Source organism: Falco cherrug, chromosome 4, assembly GCF_023634085.1.
Source record: "Falco cherrug isolate bFalChe1 chromosome 4, bFalChe1.pri, whole genome shotgun sequence".
Taxonomy (NCBI): domain Eukaryota; kingdom Metazoa; phylum Chordata; class Aves; order Falconiformes; family Falconidae; genus Falco; species Falco cherrug.
This window is the reverse complement of record NC_073700.1, coordinates 97896557-97913959: the sequence shown is the minus strand read 5'-3', so window position 1 is coordinate 97913959 and position 17403 is coordinate 97896557. Positions and strand designations below refer to the sequence as shown.

Below are 17403 nucleotides of genomic sequence, written 5' to 3'. Positions count from 1 at the left end.
TTTGTCAGCTATACTAAAAAGTTTAAAATGATCTATTAGAATTTTCTGTGTTACAAGAAAACTGAACATGAGCATGACTGATTAGTAAGACTATAACAAACTAAAGAATCTTCACTCTTATATGCTAAAGGAAAGAAATACCTTTATGTGTCAATTTATGGCTAAATTCAGCTGAAATACTGAAATAATTTGATGATCCAAAGAAAAAGCAAATAAGAAGAAAATGTGAGCTGTAAATAACACTTCAAATATTTCCTGCCCTTGGCAATCTGTGTAAAATATAAACAAGATATAATTTGTTTTGTGATATTTTTGGAATAATATTCATGCACCTACAAACAGTTTATTTGATATGCAGACGTGCCAAAGTTGCTCGAGTGATTGGTTTGCTGGCATTACACACATCTGAACTTGGAGAAAATGTACCTATTTCTGAGGTAACTTTCCTTCTCTTTTTTGGGGGGTCGAGGGGAAGTGACAGGGAGGTGACGAGGCAGAAAGTTTAGATAATGCTTTTACTCTTTGTCAGAAATGTTTGCAGGTGTTTGTTTGGTTTTTTTAACCCTGCTTTATTTTTTCTCAGATGTGTAAATGGGAAATTGATTAATTCAATTAATTAAATGTACAAAGTTCTCAGTTTATTCTATGTATATAGTTGTGGTTCTGATCTTTACCAACCTGTGGCAGAACTACCCACCAGTGATAAAACTCTAGCCTTTTTCTCTTTTCAGAAAATAAGTAGTCACTGTCATACTGCTTGTGTGTGTATGTATGTGTGTAACAAGAAGAAACTGTTGACATATTTGGTGATCCTGAATTGTAATTACTATAATTAGTATAAAAATATAAAATTGATTCTTAGAAATCCTTTTTTCAAAAAAGTAATTGAGATGGGGCTAATTTGAGATTCCTCACAGTTGTTGAAGAACGCATGTAATGAAGAGCAAGTAATTTTCTTTGGAGAAGAAAAATATTTTTCATCCTTTTTTCATTTTGCATGCTCAGTAGTTGACTTAAACAGAAGACTGATTAGACAAAGTGATTTTACTGTCCTTTTTTGTATGTGACATGCACAGAAATTGTGTAAACTTGACAGAATCTGCTATTTACTATCTGTTTAAAGTGTGAGCGTGACATTTCTATGTCATGAGGTGAAGTCGTGATTTCAGTGTAATGAGTGTTTGAATGTAAGAGACCACTGCTAAACACAGGTAGCAAATATGCCTCCATACTGTGCAGGTCTGGTGTGTAGGTACATGCAGCTATTTCTTAATAGCTGACCTTATTGGCAATGCAGCTAAAGAATTTTTTGTTGTTCCAGGTCCCCCTGGTTTCTTCTTAATGAATATTAAGAATGGTTCTGATTATCTTGCTGTGTTGCTTAACATTTCAGTTCCACAGTGAAAGCTGAACTCAAAACATTTTTTGTTTGTTTTGTAAAGTTATGAAGTGGGGAAAGAGTCCTTATGGTTACAGTCACTGAAGCGTGGTCCAAGTCTTTTGAGTACTGACAGTTGTATGTCCATTTAATTCCAGGTTGCAATTTAAGTGTGCTTTTGCATGTGGCAAATTTTTCTGATATTTACTTCTTAAAAGTTCCAGTGAAAGTACTCAAAAGTAATTTTGAGATGCTCATATAACTTTGGGCTTTAGGTGCTTAGCACAAATATATTCAGCAATGGTTTCCCTAGCTTCCCAGTTTCCATCATAGAAAATATATATGATAGTCTGTTTTGTGTATGTAAAAGATTGAAATAGTTTTACATTGAGCTATAACATCATTTTTTTCAAAGTGTTTCCATTTTTTGGTTTTTTTATATGAACTTAAAAATTGTTCTCAAATGTAATTTGGCATTTTTAGAAATATGCATATACTTAAATAAAGTTAACTTCAAAAGTTAAGTCTGAGACCAGTGGCATTCAAACTGGACTAGAAAGGAAAACTAATTTTCATTATCGCTTTCTGGCCCCATTCTTATGTTAATTGTATATATGTTCATTGGGAAAATAAGGATTTCTTATTTAAATTAAAAAATGTGAATTGTAATACTGTTCAAATGGCATCTACTGTGCTTACTGTAATTACATTAATTTTAAGTTTTTTCTCACAAAGTAATATCTCTGAATGAAAAAAAATCTAGAATGCTCATACAAAATTAGAATGAAGAAAAAAATTGAATCCTAGTATTTCCATGTTTTCAAATTTATTTTCGCATATGTAATCTAAAATCAGGTAACTGTAGGCTTGTACACAAGACTGGATAGTTGATTTACAGGAAAAGTAGGAAGGAGTCATTTAAGAATTTCTGATTTACAGAGTTCCCCACTGCTCCCTGCAAAGGAACTAGATGAACCTGTGAGTTTGTTGAACATTCTTGTGGACTGTCAGCTATTGTATGTTGTGTGATGCTTTAAAAAAAGTCAAGCCAAACATTTTAAACAGCATTATATACTGTATTAAAATATCATGCTATGATTTATCCTCTTAGATGAGCTGGCTGATGCTGTAGCTGAAGTTTTTTGGTGGCTGCTGTGATTTAGGAGATGTCAAAACCAATCTGTAGCTAGTCAAAAGAACAATCTAAAATGCCTCTTTGTTATCCAGGTCTTATAGACTAAAGATACATGACTGATATTGATAGTTGTTTCTATGTCTTGTTTCCTTTTCTATTCCTAGTAACTACTAATACAGTTTCCTTTTTTGACACCTGTTAGGCAGAGGTGATGCCTCAGTAGAACTATGTCCTATAGCCCCAAAATTTTGTTTCCAAGCCTGAAAAGTCAGTTCAGAGCCCATGAAGATACAATTCTGGAATTACTTTTGCCCTGTATGTGTACCATGCTATGTACACCAAGTTTTCTTTCCAATTTTTATCACTCAGTCATAGCCTCTTTGCAGCTCTTTGTTACCTCATTATGCACTCATCCAGTTATTTCTGATTTCTTTTGTACTTTTGAAGTACCACAGGACCTAATGGATACTCATGCAGGACACCACTGCTGGGCCTTACATGTTAAAATCTGGCTCTTCATTTCTGCCTGCCACTGTCTTTTACCCAGTTATACGTTTATTTAGGGATGGTTCCTCTATCTTTGAGGTTGAATCAGCACATTAACCTTTTCGTCCTTGTTGTTCAAGCAATTTGTTAAACAGTAGTAACGTAAGGTCCTGAAGAAGCAGAAAAACTTAAGAAAAGAAGTCTCATCCTCATGTTACAGGCTAAAGTAAACTTTCACGTACTGTGTGCCAAAAACCTTTATTTTGTTGGGTTTTGAAGAATTAGTGATTTTCCCATCTCTTAACTTTTTCTTAAGAAAAAAAATAGTATTCTTATTCAGGTAATCGGTGAACAGCAATTTGTTTTAAATGTAACCACCGGAGGTCACTAAAACGCAAAAATAAAATGCAAGCAAGCTATTTCACAGACTAGACAAACACTGGAACCGTATACTATCTTTTTTCCGCTGTAGTATTCTAATATGTAGGTCATATTAGAAAAAAAGCATAGTAAATGAATATTTATACCTGTGAATTCCCTTGCAGTTGATTTATTTCCAGTTAAGTGTTTTTTAGAAGAATACTGCATTGGTTAGAAAAAAAGACTGATCTTAGAATACAATAGGGAAATTGATCTCTTGTATAATTAAAGATGAAAACATTTTAGGTGTAATGTCTTCTATCTGGAAATTCCAGTAGAAGTTGTTGAAAGGCCAGTTTTTTTTCTGACTTAGTAATGTAATTTTTTTCCATGGAATTTGCTCTTTACAAATCTGAAACATCATTTCCTCTTATTTATTCCTAGTCATTTTAGGAAGACACTTAAACTTTAACATTTTATCTTTGTATTTAGGTTTTGAAACTGGTTCTTAAGGAACTAGATTCTATGAAAAAAAGATTCTTTCCAGGATTCTTGGAAAGAAAAACCTGCTTATTCTTCTTTTTACTGAAGAATAATACTTCCCAAGATAGGGAGACTTGCTTCTATCTAATGTGGCTTATTTATTGAAAGAAGCTGTTGTTCTTACCTCTCTGTGAATAGATTGGGCCTTCTGCCATGTAGGACACAGCCACTCTGATGTGAGATTTCAGACACAGTTTTTTATTTTGTTAAGAGGTGATAGAGCAACTTCACAGAATGCCTCCATTTCAGGGAGCTATGTCCGTCTCTGTTTGGTAGGAGACCAGCCGCCTCCACCTGTTGAGTCGTGCTTTCTCTGTTCTTTTGGAGGCAAAAATCTAGTCCTTTTCCTTACCTTTTTTAAATCTGCTGATTGGGAATGCCAGTCTCACACTATGACCGAGGCAGCTGTGCCTGGTTTTTTTACAGACCTGGGTACAGTGCTCTGCTGAGTGATTAAAGGGCTCAGAGAACCTGCTACAGCCTTCACACTGCAGGTTTCTTTGCAAAGCCTGTGGCTTATGGAATTCCATGGCCAAATTAGTAAACTAAATAGCCCATGGAGAATGACAGCATATTAGATGATTTCCATAGTAGTGACCTTAGAATGTGATTCCTTTGTCAAAGCAGTGGAATGTCCTGATTTCTGTTTCAATCCAAATTGGAACTCCATATAATTTGAGCCTTTTTTTCTGATTTTTTGAAGTACAATTTGGTGGTTGTTTTCTACAGCTGCATTGTAACAGGTGCAGTTTTAGAACCTGTAAATTCATATGTAGACTCTAGCTAGTCTGATTGTACTACTTTTGTCTAGGTCTGCAGTTTGTTGTCATTCAAATTCAGGCAGAATGCTGATTTTAAGTCGTGTTCCTAGCTTATGTCTATGATAACTCCTGTTTCTAGGTCTATCCATGTCTGCCCATATTATAAAGAGATTCAAATAAAAATGGTTTCATTTGGCCATTTATTCCCAACCTATTTAGTTTTAATGTTGTTTTATTGTAAATAACTTACTGAGTCTGCCCACAATTATAATAATTTCAGTGTATTTGTTTCCTTCAAAGGCACTTTCCTTGGTTTGACCTGATAGCTCTTAGGTCAAAACAAAAACCCCCAAAATAACAAACAAGCAAGCAAAAAAACAAAACAAAACAAAAACCCCCCAACCAAACAAAAAAAGATCCAATTAAAAAATTATCTGTAGGCAGGAGATGGGAGCTGTAACAAAGTGTGTGTGAGTACTTGCACATGTGCGTGCACACACACATGTCCACTGTTTTGTAAAATGATTAAAATCTTCAAGTTATGTTTCTGGCATAATCAGGATTGTGACTTAATAGTTTTGTAACAGTGAAAGGAGATTCAATTTAAGTTTTCTGAATGACTTTTAGTAACATTTCAACCTCTGTAATACATTTCTTCAATTTGTTTTCAACAACCCAGTCCACTAAATATAACGTACATACTTGCCTGGGACATGTGGCAGGAAGACAAACAAATAAAAGATAAATATTTCTTAGGCCAATTGGCCTCTGCTGGCAGAAACTCACTGAGTGTTTGAGAAAAGTTTTTCTGAGTGAATAAACAGAAAATGTAGATATAATTAAATTAACTACAATGAATCTGTCAAGAGTGGCAATTCTGGATTGTTAAAATATTAAGACCTTTTATCATAATTGAAGGAAGATGCTTTTTTTCCCCCTTTCAAAAAAATCGATTTTATCAATCCAGTCAATTGGGCTTGCTTTATATTTGGAATCTGCACCAGGTACGTAGTAGAAAACGTGGAAATTCTTAGCGAGGGAATGGAAAACTTACATTGCTGAATGCAGGATCAAATAACTTTTTGCAATTTTCTTAAACTAATTGCCTGATCAAAGCAAAACCTGTACACTTTTAAAAGACATCTACTTGACGCTATTTTCTTAGTCCTCTGTTTTTTTGAGAGATGAAATAGTAAATTTTCTGCTAAAATTATGTCAGTGGTGTTGCCCATATATCTCTTTGCAACAGTCTTCAATTTAGTTTGTATAATAGTAAAAATGCTGTGTGTTTTTTTGGTTGGTTTTTTTTCCCCGCCTACAAGACTGTTACTTTTGGGATAATTAAGAGCTTTGCTGCTAGGATTCTTTTCTTCAGTAGATAAATATCTGCATCTCTGGAAGATACAAAGCTCTCTGGCAGACCTTTGTCTGTGTTTTCAATATTTCATTCAGGATTCTAGGCATAATTTATATTCCTCCTAAATTGATACTATGAAACACCAAGTCGGTGTTCTTCAGCTACTTCTATCATAAAGACGATAGTGACCTGGGCTATTGTAAGCTTCAGAGAGAAGCTTGTTAAGGGAGAATTAAGGGTAACATACGTGAGGGGGAAAAGGCAGACTCTACATTCACATACAGCATGTGGATGCCTACTGATTTCCTGAAGTCTTTATATGTATCACAGTTGAGAGGCGAAACAGCTTCCCATCAGATGTTTTCATACTTAGTTTCCCCCTACTTCTGGGAGCTTTTCGGCAGACACAGAAGTGAACACGTATGTCGGTAGGTGGCTAGGTGCAGTGCTTCAGTTTTAAGGGACTGGTGTGAACCTCTGATCTGCCAGTCTTTCTGTATCCCTTCTGAAAGTCATATGCTGTTATACAATGGAGAGAAGTGGTGTTTTACTGTATCTACTTACAGCTTTATAGCAAGAGCATGTATGTTGGTCTTCTCATATTATATCTGAGTATTCTGAACACTGAGCTTTGAGATATTTGGGGTTTACATTTCTTTGTTATGATGAGATCAGGTTTTTTTGTGTAGCAGGAATGTATCTCAAAAATGTCCCGAGCTGATGAACCATCACTATTGACTGTGATCTTAAGATGAGTAATCAATAGGGAACTGATCTAGATTAGAAGGAGCTCTTTGTTTTATATCAGGCTCATTTAAACTTGCATCCGTTCTGTCATCCAGCTCAATGTGTGAATGCTGGTGCTAGCCCAAAGGAGGAGATAGAGCAATATTGAGTCTGGTTTTATTGATGGTAACACTAGATATACTGGCTTGAAATGGCTGAAATTATGGTATCAAACTCTGACTGAATGTCTCTGTGTAGCAAATAAGAATATGGAACAGTCTGCTGAAGTGTGCCATGTAGTCAATGTTAAAAAATTCTGCAGCCAATAAGTCTTTCTATGCATGTTCCTCTTGTCTGTCATTCATTCACCTGTCTTGCATTCAGTTCAATTATTAGGACTAGATAGAGAAGTGAGAGCTCATTCTTCTTTAGACTAATAGGCATACAAATTTGGTTTTTAATCATACATACTCTAAATCAGAATGGTCTTAGATTTACACCATAGTTTTGAACTTTTAGTATATTAAACTTATCTATATTTTTTCAGGAAAAAAGAATTTTAATTTAAAAAGAAATTGCGTTTTTATTTTTGAGAATGCTGAGGTTTATGGTTCCTAACTTGAGCAATCAGATAGCATTAAAAGTACGAAAGCATCAAACTGAATATTTTGAATGAAATACTTCTCTAGTTACTGGGTATGACTTTCTGTTTCCAATTATAACTTCAAAGCATTTTCTGATTACTTTTTTCCCACTTTTTCTTTCTACTAGGCAAAACATAGGATTTCTGTTAGATATTATCAAGTTTGTAGCTTAGTGTTGAGTTTTGTTCAAATCCACCCCACCCCATTGCCCCATAATATTCTCTCAGCCTGGGTTTTAAGGTAGAGGGGGGGACGTCCCCACCATCAACTTTTACTGAAATGCTATGTCCAATTCAAGTTCACTTATCTAAAAGAAAGGCATTGTAGGAGTTAAAGGTGAGATTTGGAGGAAAACCAAGAACGATCAATTAGAAGACCTCTGAGGGTATTGAAGAGTGTCAGATTCTTTAGTAAAAAATCTTTGAATTATCCTCAAATGCTGAATGACATAGGGAAAAAATATATTGGAATGTTTTTCTCATGTTGTAGTTTAAGAATAAAGCCACTTCATGAAGTTGAAAAGTGGCAAATTAAGATCCAATGAGAGGATGCGTAATGATACAAAGAAGTGCCTTTCCACATGAGAAAGTGAAAGCTGGGAAGCTGGCAATTTTCAGAGAACTTTTGTGTTGGTATAGGTGATGGGAGTGTCTGACATACAATAGCAAGTGCTGGCAAAACATTTCTGAAAATTTCTAACGGTGCGTGCCTCAGTTTTAAGGTCGGTACCTAACTGGACTTGGAAGATAATTTAAAGTAGGGTGTCCAAGTTCCCTTTGAGGGTTTTTTGAACCTTTTTTAAAAAAGCATCTGGAGCTGACCACTCACAAATCTTAAAAGCAGTTTGATCCAGCTGACATCTTGTGGTTTTTATTGGCAAAGATTTATCTTGTGAAATGATTTCTTTTATGATTTCTTTCCATATATTTTGATTTTAGATAGAGTAACACTTTTTTTAGGATAAAAATAGTCATACAAACCCTTAATTTACTGTCACAGTTGTTTATAACTGGTATATACATTGACTTATGTCAGATTCTTCTTTATATTTATTGAATGTGTTGTTTGTAGCTGGGAGGACTCATTTACCTTTAATATTGTTGTGTATCTTTTTAATGTTGCTTATTTCAGAAGTAAACTTATTTTTTGAAGAAAGAACACTAAAATCTACTTCAATTTTCGAGTGAAACATTGGGGGAAAAAATATTACCTTTATTCTTCTGTATATGTGCTTTGAGACTGATGTGCAGTGTGGGTGTAAGATTGCCATATTTAAGTTGCTTATGTATAGGGTAACACATCTTAAATCAGAGAACATTTTAAACTGGTTCTTCATAATTGGTTATAATGATAGAAGTGTTTCATGTGTCACCAGACAGCTTGCAGGACTATTTCAGCGTATAAATCCTGTAATCACTTTTTTTTTTAATACTAACCATTTGATATCTTTGGTCATCTTGACTGTAATATTTTTGCAACACAAGCTGTGAGACTTCTATTTAAAGCATAATGTGACTTTGTTTTCTGGACAAATGGCCATTCCCACTGTATTTCTTTTTAAAGTGGGAAATGTTTCTTATTTCACTTGCTCTGCTTTAAGCTTTTAATTTTTTTTAACATTGCATAGTCATTTACTTTGTACAGTTAGCTATTTGCATATTACCTCAGCTAAAGAAACATAATTATCTCACAAAAATGCTGTTAAACAATGACTTCTTTAACACAACTAGTATTTGAGGCTTAAGATCTCATATTTTACCTTTTAGCATAAAACAATCATACAGTTTAAAATGTAGCTGTTTAAACTCTTTGTATGACATGCTATAACTCCATTTTTTCTTTCATTCTATGCATTATAATGTAAATGTACAGTGAGAATAGTTTTAAGTCCTACTTAGTTAAAATATTTTACATTTGTAGTTAAAAGTAATATTTTTTCACTATAATATAATAACTCTCTATATTACTATTGATTATTTTTTTTTTTTTACTTAAATTCTGTGGTAGTGAAGTAAGTTGCCACGTTTTAAGTTGGTTATTCCACTGTCCTAGATTATTCCCAGGTATCTTTTGCAGACAAGCGGCTCCCATTGAAGGGAGTTTTACATGCAAGACAACTGTAGAATCAATAATTTCTTTTAATGGGAATTATGTCAGGGAGGACTAAATTTACTCAAAAAACCTGAAATACTTCATTTCTTATTTTCCATTTCAGAACTGGAAATATGTAAAGAAATTTCTACTGTGTAAAACCTACTAAGAAACAGACTTTGACCCAATAGTTCTTACTTTTTAAAAGTAACATAATCATAGATGTTAGGCTAGTAAATAATGCTTATGTTTTTCCTTCAATTCAGCTGCATAGAGAACTTAAAACATATAATTTACATATGTTTTCTGTCCCTAAGTCTCCCAATTTCATATTTGCCTTGAGAGCAGAGGTTGCTGTTAAGCAGGAGGAGTGTAAAAGAAATTAATAGTTCATGGATTAGTTTGTGCAAGCCATCCTTTTCTAGGGCTGCAAAGACTAAAACCTGGAAGCTGCTTTGATTTGGAAGGCATCTGGAGGAGTCTTGAATAGGATTTCCCTTTTTGGTTTGATCCTAAGGTGATAAGCAGTTTCAGGTTAACTTACTTCCAGAAGAAAATGATGATTGTGTGAAGTGTACCACGTACCTGACAGCTGCCTTTATTATGTATGTACTGTGCAGCAGGAAGCTTAGTTTTTCTGACTGTTGTACTATGTAGGCTTTTGCTGAACTAATTTCAGTTCCCCCCTCCTCTGGCATCAGTTTCCTGAGGCTTTAGCATATCACTTGTGTCCTGCTCTGTGTATGCATGGAATAATTTTGCTTTTATTTGTTGTATTTGGGAATCTAAACTGAAAATGATATCTTAGAGGTTTTTTGCTTTATTCGTACACACACAGTGCAACATGAATAATGCATTTGATTTTTTTTTTTTATAAAGAAAAAAAAAATCAAGACAAGTAAGAGCAAATCCCAGATGGGAAATTTGAAGTACCTTGCTGCTTTTTTCCCAAAAACTTAAGGGTGGTTATCCTGCAGCATTAAAAATGGAAAGATTCAGCCTGTCAATGGTACTAAATGAATGTGATGTTAACAAATAAACTGTCAGCCACTTCACCAGTTACCTTTGGGAATATATCCTTAGCTTTCTTTGTAAAGCCTGTACTCTCAAGAGCACTGAGAGCTGTTTCATGAAGAGGGAAAAATTCAAAATATTCTAAAGCCCCAAGAGCACTTACTGCCTGCAGTTCCCTCTCTAATTAACGTAAGGCAGCTAAATCTGTATGTAGGAAATGCAGTAGGGATACTTGAACGCTCCTTACTTTTACTGCTAACAAGCAGATCTGTCTGCTAACAGAGCCTGCTTTCTCATGAATTGATTTGCACTTGGCTGACTTCTAAACTTAATTATATGAAGGCTACCATTTAGCGTATTCATCTCTTTCCTTGTTAGCTATCTCAAAGTTTAAACAGAAAATCCTTGGTTTAGGAGGGCGTGTTCTAAAACTTAATAATGTCTGAACTTCTTCTGTCTGTAGTGTGTTCAAAATTTTTTCATGTATGTATTGCCTTTTTAAAAATAAATGAGTTTGTATGTTGCTGTTTTGCTTCTAGAGGTTTCAAAAAAAAGTAATATTTTTTTTTAATTTTTTTTTTTACTCTTACTTTGGTAGAAATTGGGTAAGAAGTGTCAAATGTTTGCAGGGGACAATGCTGAAATGAGTGTCTGAATGCTTTTCTTTTTATGTTATCCCAGTTTTAATGAAAACAACACATTAAAGTAAGAGTATAGAATTTTGTATGGTTGTGTATCACGTGACTGAGATATGAATTTGTCACGTGTTGTAGATCTAAATTAGATGTGTTCTTGGACTAGTATTATCTGGCATCATGGATAGACTTTGGTCTTTGCTTGTAGCATCAATTTATGTTACTTGCACTGGCGTACTGTGGGTAAATTTTGTAGAGCAAAATGAAAATTAAGGTAAATCTCAAAATGAATAGTTTGAAACTGATATGTTTCTCTTATTTCTTAGATTTGTAAAAGGCTTCTCTTAGTTCCAAATAACTTTTAGGTTCCTCTTAGTTTCAAATAACTTTTCTAGCTAATTTGAACTTTTAATATGTTAAAGAAGAGGTACACTACAGGGCAAAGAATTTTATGTATTAAGGAGGACAGCTCCAGGAGATCTTTTAAAGTTTATTATTTCTAAGACAAATCTGTTTACAGTGTATGATTTCCCCCCTTTCCGTTTTTCTGTTTTACTGTGCAGCTGACAGCTGTTGCTTTATGAGTAAATGGATATGTCATATACACTGGAGATATGCATGGGGTGTAAAAGGCTAAGTGAACTAGATGGAATATTGTTTCTGTAGTTAACAATAACCTAGCAAGAACACATTTTTTTCCTGTGGAAGAAGTGAAAGACTTGCTTTTCTTACATTGCTACAGTATCAGCAGAACCATCAAATACATACAGGAGACAGTTAAGTTAGCATTCTTGCTGTGAGCAAGAGAGACCACACTGAAGAATTTTTCATACCTAAGCTTCCTGACATGAAATACATGACTCTTTCTACTAATTCTGGAAAACACGTATTTATGTGTGGTTTTAAATATTTCCTGGCATAATTTTGATGCTGCTTGCCTGGTGTTTGCAAAGTCACGTCATATAACATTGCCATTCTATGTTGTGCTGCTATTAGTCCTCTTTTTATTAAAGCTTGACATAACTGAGAATTTGGGTTTAATATATTTTCTATACTTTTAATTTCTTTTCAGTCATCCAGCTTTGTGTCAACGTGAATTGTTGTACACTTTGCTCATTGAAGTGTTTAGCTCTTGCAACTAAGTATGTACCTTGAAGAATGAACCTAAAAGAGAACCCTTTTCCCATTTTATTTTGTCTCACACTTGCAAATTAATCAAATCATAGACTAGTAAGAAAAGTAGAAAAATCCAGCCTTCTTCCCTAAAGCACATGCCTTCTTGATTGACACAATTAGGCTACAACATGTTTTAGTGATAGAAATTGCACACTAGCTGTAGCTGAAAAGCCTAATTTCCTACTGCCTTGTGGTTACAGCACTAAAAGACACTGAAATCAGGCTCAGTGTTAGGCAAGATCAGTTGTATATGGCTTGCAGTCCTAGATTTTCCTCTGAACGCCAGCTCTTTCAGCTATCATCTGGAAATATAATGCGATTTTTTTTGGTCTGAAACACATTTTAAAAAGTAATTCTGTAGAGAAGAAGGAAATTCCTAGCCAGATGTTGTTCTGGCTTGCATTCTTACAGCAGAATGCAGGAATTTGCAATAATCAATAATGAGACCTAATTTCAAAGAACATTTGTGGAAAATCCTCTATGTCTATAGAGTATGTTAGAGAAATTCTATATCGAATTAACCAATCTAAAACATCCTACATGGATATTTTATTGATGGATATTGGTTTTAAAGAGTGTCATCAGCATGGCTTCTAAATCAAGTGGATAACAGGCCCACTACCTGGAAGCAGAAGATGTCTTAGAGTAACCTCACATTGAGTTATGAAAAGAATAAAAATTCAGCAACTTGATATTCAGAAAAGGCAAGGATGAATGGTAGAAACCTGCATATAATGATGATAGTAAAATATAGGAAAACAAAAAAGGAGAGAGAGGGGAAAAGGCAAGGAAGAATTAAAAAAAAAAAAAAAAAGCCCTTTCCTTTGAATGCTGCTGCCAAATCTTATTCTGTGAAGACCGGTTTCTATTTCCAGTTATTCTAGTTATTTTAGATGTAAAGCAGCTCCAGCTGATAGCCACTGACCTCAGTTATTAAGGCAGAAATCTTTCTAATTCAGGGACCCTTCAATTTCTGGGCTCCTGAGCAATTTTTTTTCTTTCCTGCCCTTGGCAAAAATGAAAACAGGATCTCTCTCCTGTTTGAAGCAAATCTTTTTACCTAATCCTTCCTGTCATTAAACAGCTTCAAATTCAAGGGCTGGGGTGGAAGTCAGATATATTCATTAACACCTGCAACTGACATCATGTAATAATACATCTGTCGTGACAAACTAGGAGGAATAACAGCTATAAATTTTTTTCTTAAAAAAACCCAACCAACAAACAAACAAACCCCAAAGCTTGTAGACAGTTCTTTTAGCTGCATTTTTTGTTAGTCAACATAACAGATTTGTAAGTTAATTCCTACTATTTGTGTCTGCTTGTATCACTTTGGGATCTTGAGTTGTTTCCAAAGGAAGTTGATGGAGCCTCCAGTTGAGTTAATGACATCTGGTTGGCTACTCATCTGCTAAGACCTTTTCCTACAGCAGTTATGTAAAAGTTGAAAAGGTAAGAGTTTGTATGGTGAATCAATTTTGCATTGTATTCCATCTAGAAAAATGTCACACATCCATCTGGTATTGCTCCCTGGAGGAGCTATATTTCTGCATAAACTCTGCAATATGTTGTACATCTGCTTATCTTTTTTTCTACATTCTGGACAACGTTAGTACCACATCCATAGTCTGCTGGTCAGATCTCCCTTCAGTCCTCCTTCTTCCATCACCCAGTTTATTGTATTGAACACAAAATTTGCAAAACCTGAATATTTCACCGTTTCAGACCCTTTCTTCTTGTATCTGCACCCTATACAAGTTGGACAAAACTATCTGTTTCCATCTTGCCACCTAACTCTTCAGTCAAGCCACTTGTTTATTTCAGGATATTTAACTAGCTTTCACTGAGGTGTAGTGGATCACAGGTACACATGGATCCAACTCCTGATTGATTTGTTAATCCCTTGTAATATTTTAACTCTTAATTTTTGTGGAGAGTTGACCTTGGCTGGATGCCAGGTGCCCACCAAGCTGCTCTATCACACCTCTCCTCAGCAGAACAGGGGTGTGGGGGGAAAATAAGCCATTTGTGGGACGAGAGAAAGGCAGATTAATAAAGCAATAGCAGAGAACAAGCGTGTGGAATCAAAGGGAAACAAAAGATGTTATTCTCTACTTCCCATCAGCAGGCAATGTTCAACCACTTCCCAGGAAGCAGGGCTTTGGTATGGGTAGCGGTTGCTCCAAAAGACAAATGCTGTAAATAAGAATGCCCCCACCTTCCTCCTCCTTTTTCTTAGCTTTTATATCTGAGCAGACGTCATATGGCATGGAATATCCCTTTGGTCACTCTGGGTCAGCTGTCCTGACTGTGTCCCCTCCCGAGATCTTTCTCACTACCACCCTGCTGGTGGGAGCAAGGGAATGTTGGAGAGACAGCCTTCATGGCTGTGCGAGCACTGCTCAGCAGTAGCAAAAAACACTGGTGTGTTATCACCACTTTTCTAGGTACCAGTACAAGCACAGCACTGGGAGGGCTGCTATGGGGATCAGCCCTGCCCAATACAATACTCTATTGAGAAGGGAAGTAGGCAACATGCTCGAGATGTTTGGAGAAGGCTGCTAGTCTCTTTTTTTTTTTTTTTTTTTTTTTTTTTTTTAAATGGGCCATTTTAAAGATGCATACTTGGTATAAATATTGCTGTAGTTTCTTTTCTCGTTACTGATAATATAACCACGGCATACTTTGTCCGCTTATTGAGAGTGCTTTCACATTACTTCTCCACGTTATGTGATGTGTGTATACACAAGAAAATGAACGGAAAACTAATTTCCATTGTGCTTGAAGCACTGGCAGTTTTGTCACTGTAAGGGTTTTCAGAATTACAAGTACGTTTTAATTCACACTAATACTTGCTGATAGTCATGCTAATAGATCAGAGATGGAGCAGTATGGTAAATCTATACGTTGCCTCTTTACATCTTAAGATATAAAATACCTTCTTTTTTACTATGCTGTGATTTTTACTTATGGACTCCTGAAACTGGAGAGAAACTTCTAGATACAGCTTGAAATGGTTTGAGAATCTACTACAGGTAGTAGTAATACATCAACTCCACACACTAGTGTAGATGAAGGTAATGACTGTCTACTCAGTTATGAATATTTCTTCTTTCTTCTCTTCTTGTCTTCTATGATATGATATAATATTCTATGAATATTTTTTCTTGTCTTCTACCAGACAGTGTAGGACTTGCAGTTCATTACTATTTACTTCTTTAAAAGGGAAAATATAGGCAAATTGAAAAGAAAAAATAATGTACTGTAGGGAAGAAGGAGACTTTATTTATCAGACTTCATAATTCAAATAAACTTAATTTTTCTGTTGTGTGTTTTACCAGGTAATGTACTTTATCTAAAATTTATACCGCCTTTTAACATTGAATCAAAGCTTTTGGGCAGAGTTTTTTCAAGTCTTATATTTTGCCTTATGAAAGGATGAAAGAATATTTTAAATCTTGTGCAAATCACTATTGTCAAGATCAAAAGTAATCTGTGCACATGACACAGCAGGAAAAATAGCTTGCCGTTTTACTTATAGGACATTTAAAATATGTTCTTAAAATTACATATTCATAAATGCTTTATAGTATATAACATTAAATGTATTTTGATAAAAATATTTGTGTATATGTATAATGGTGCTTATAATGTAGATGATGAATTAAAACTTTGTGTTTCATAGCTTCTGTGGCGGAGAACACATGAAGATCTTAAGTGTGGTTAACGGCACAGACACTCTTCCTGTTCAGTATGTGATGTGTTCTGTGAGCTCCTGTTTCTTGCACTTGTTTAATATTTGATTACTTAAATGTGTTCAGTGAACAGAGGAAAATCATAGAGCAAATGTTAGACTGCATGCTCTCCAGAGAAAGAGAGGCCATTATCTGATCATGGTAAATATAGACTTGTATTTGAGAGACCATAAACATTTAAGAACAGTGAGTATTCCCTATGACATGTACTGACTTCATGTTCAGTGCCTTCTGCCACATTACCCCCATACAGTTCTATTAGTCTGTGGTTCTGCTAATTTAATTGTGCTTTTCTTGTTATTAACCTACTTGCTGTTACTAAAATTAACCTTTAATGGACATCAACTCCACACACATAAAAATTCATGCAACTTACACTGTTTCTCTTTAACAAAGGTTTAACAGTTTTGTCATGAGTCAGTCACTAATCGTATGGCTCAGATTTCTTCAGACAGGTTTCTCTCTTGTTTAATAAACCAGTTTTCTTTAAAATGAACATTTGAATTTACTGCAGTGTTGACTAGCTTTTTGGCAGTTTTTGTTAGTGCACAGAAAAGTAACTTCTTAGTTTGAAGTTAGTTAACTCAGTTTTACCACTTTTCATTCAAATATGAGAAAAGAGCAGGAATTGGAATATCAGGAGAATGACTTCCTCTTCTTATCACTTCAGCATAAAAATAATAACTAGGTCTGCTAGTCCTGAAATCTAGGAGAGTGAGAAACAGTAATTTCTGTTCACCAATATCAAACATTGTTCTTTGTTTTCATTATAATTAATTTTAAATCTTAAATTCTTAATTTTAATGAACAACAAAAAACCCATGAAAGATGGAAAAATCTAGCCAGTATTATTTAATGTTAATGACAGTTTTGAAAAATTTCAAGTGAGTAATAAGGCAGCCAAACAGAATAATAGTGAGAATATAAGGGAGCAAAGGAACAGTTTACTAAAAACAAAGTTTTAATTATTTAATTATTACTAAATACAAAATCTAATTCACATAAGATTCTGAGAAATTCAGGACTGCATGCATAAATTTATTTAGATAGTGTATCATAACAATTTGCCATTATTAAATTTATTAACTGTGATTTGGGAAAATGAAGGTGCAAAACAAGTTTGGTGTTGATACTAAATCAGGGTTTTCTGCTGGATGAAATATATCATTAAAGCTGATAATCCTGAACAGCCTGCCTTGATTCTCTATAGCAGATGTACAATTTGATTTCTTCATCGAGTCCTGCCTGCAAAGAAGCAGGCAATTGTAACTTAGGTATCATGATGATTTAATGTTCCTAGCTAGTCTGCTGGGACTATTGTCTGCAGCTTGTGTTACCACAT

At 34.7% G+C, this 17403-nt stretch overlaps 1 protein-coding gene across 3 annotated transcripts in view; it reads left to right on the top strand.

Annotated features, from left to right (window-relative positions):
- Window positions 1-17403, top strand: part of ULK4 (unc-51 like kinase 4) — a 249705-nt gene that overhangs the window by 26817 nt on the left and 205485 nt on the right. For all 3 annotated transcript variants that reach the window (XM_055707054.1, XM_055707052.1, XM_055707053.1), the window contains exon 17: window positions 359-437. In XM_055707054.1, the coding sequence (XP_055563029.1) occupies window positions 359-437 (79 nt within the window). The remainder of the gene's footprint in view (window positions 1-358; window positions 438-17403) is intronic.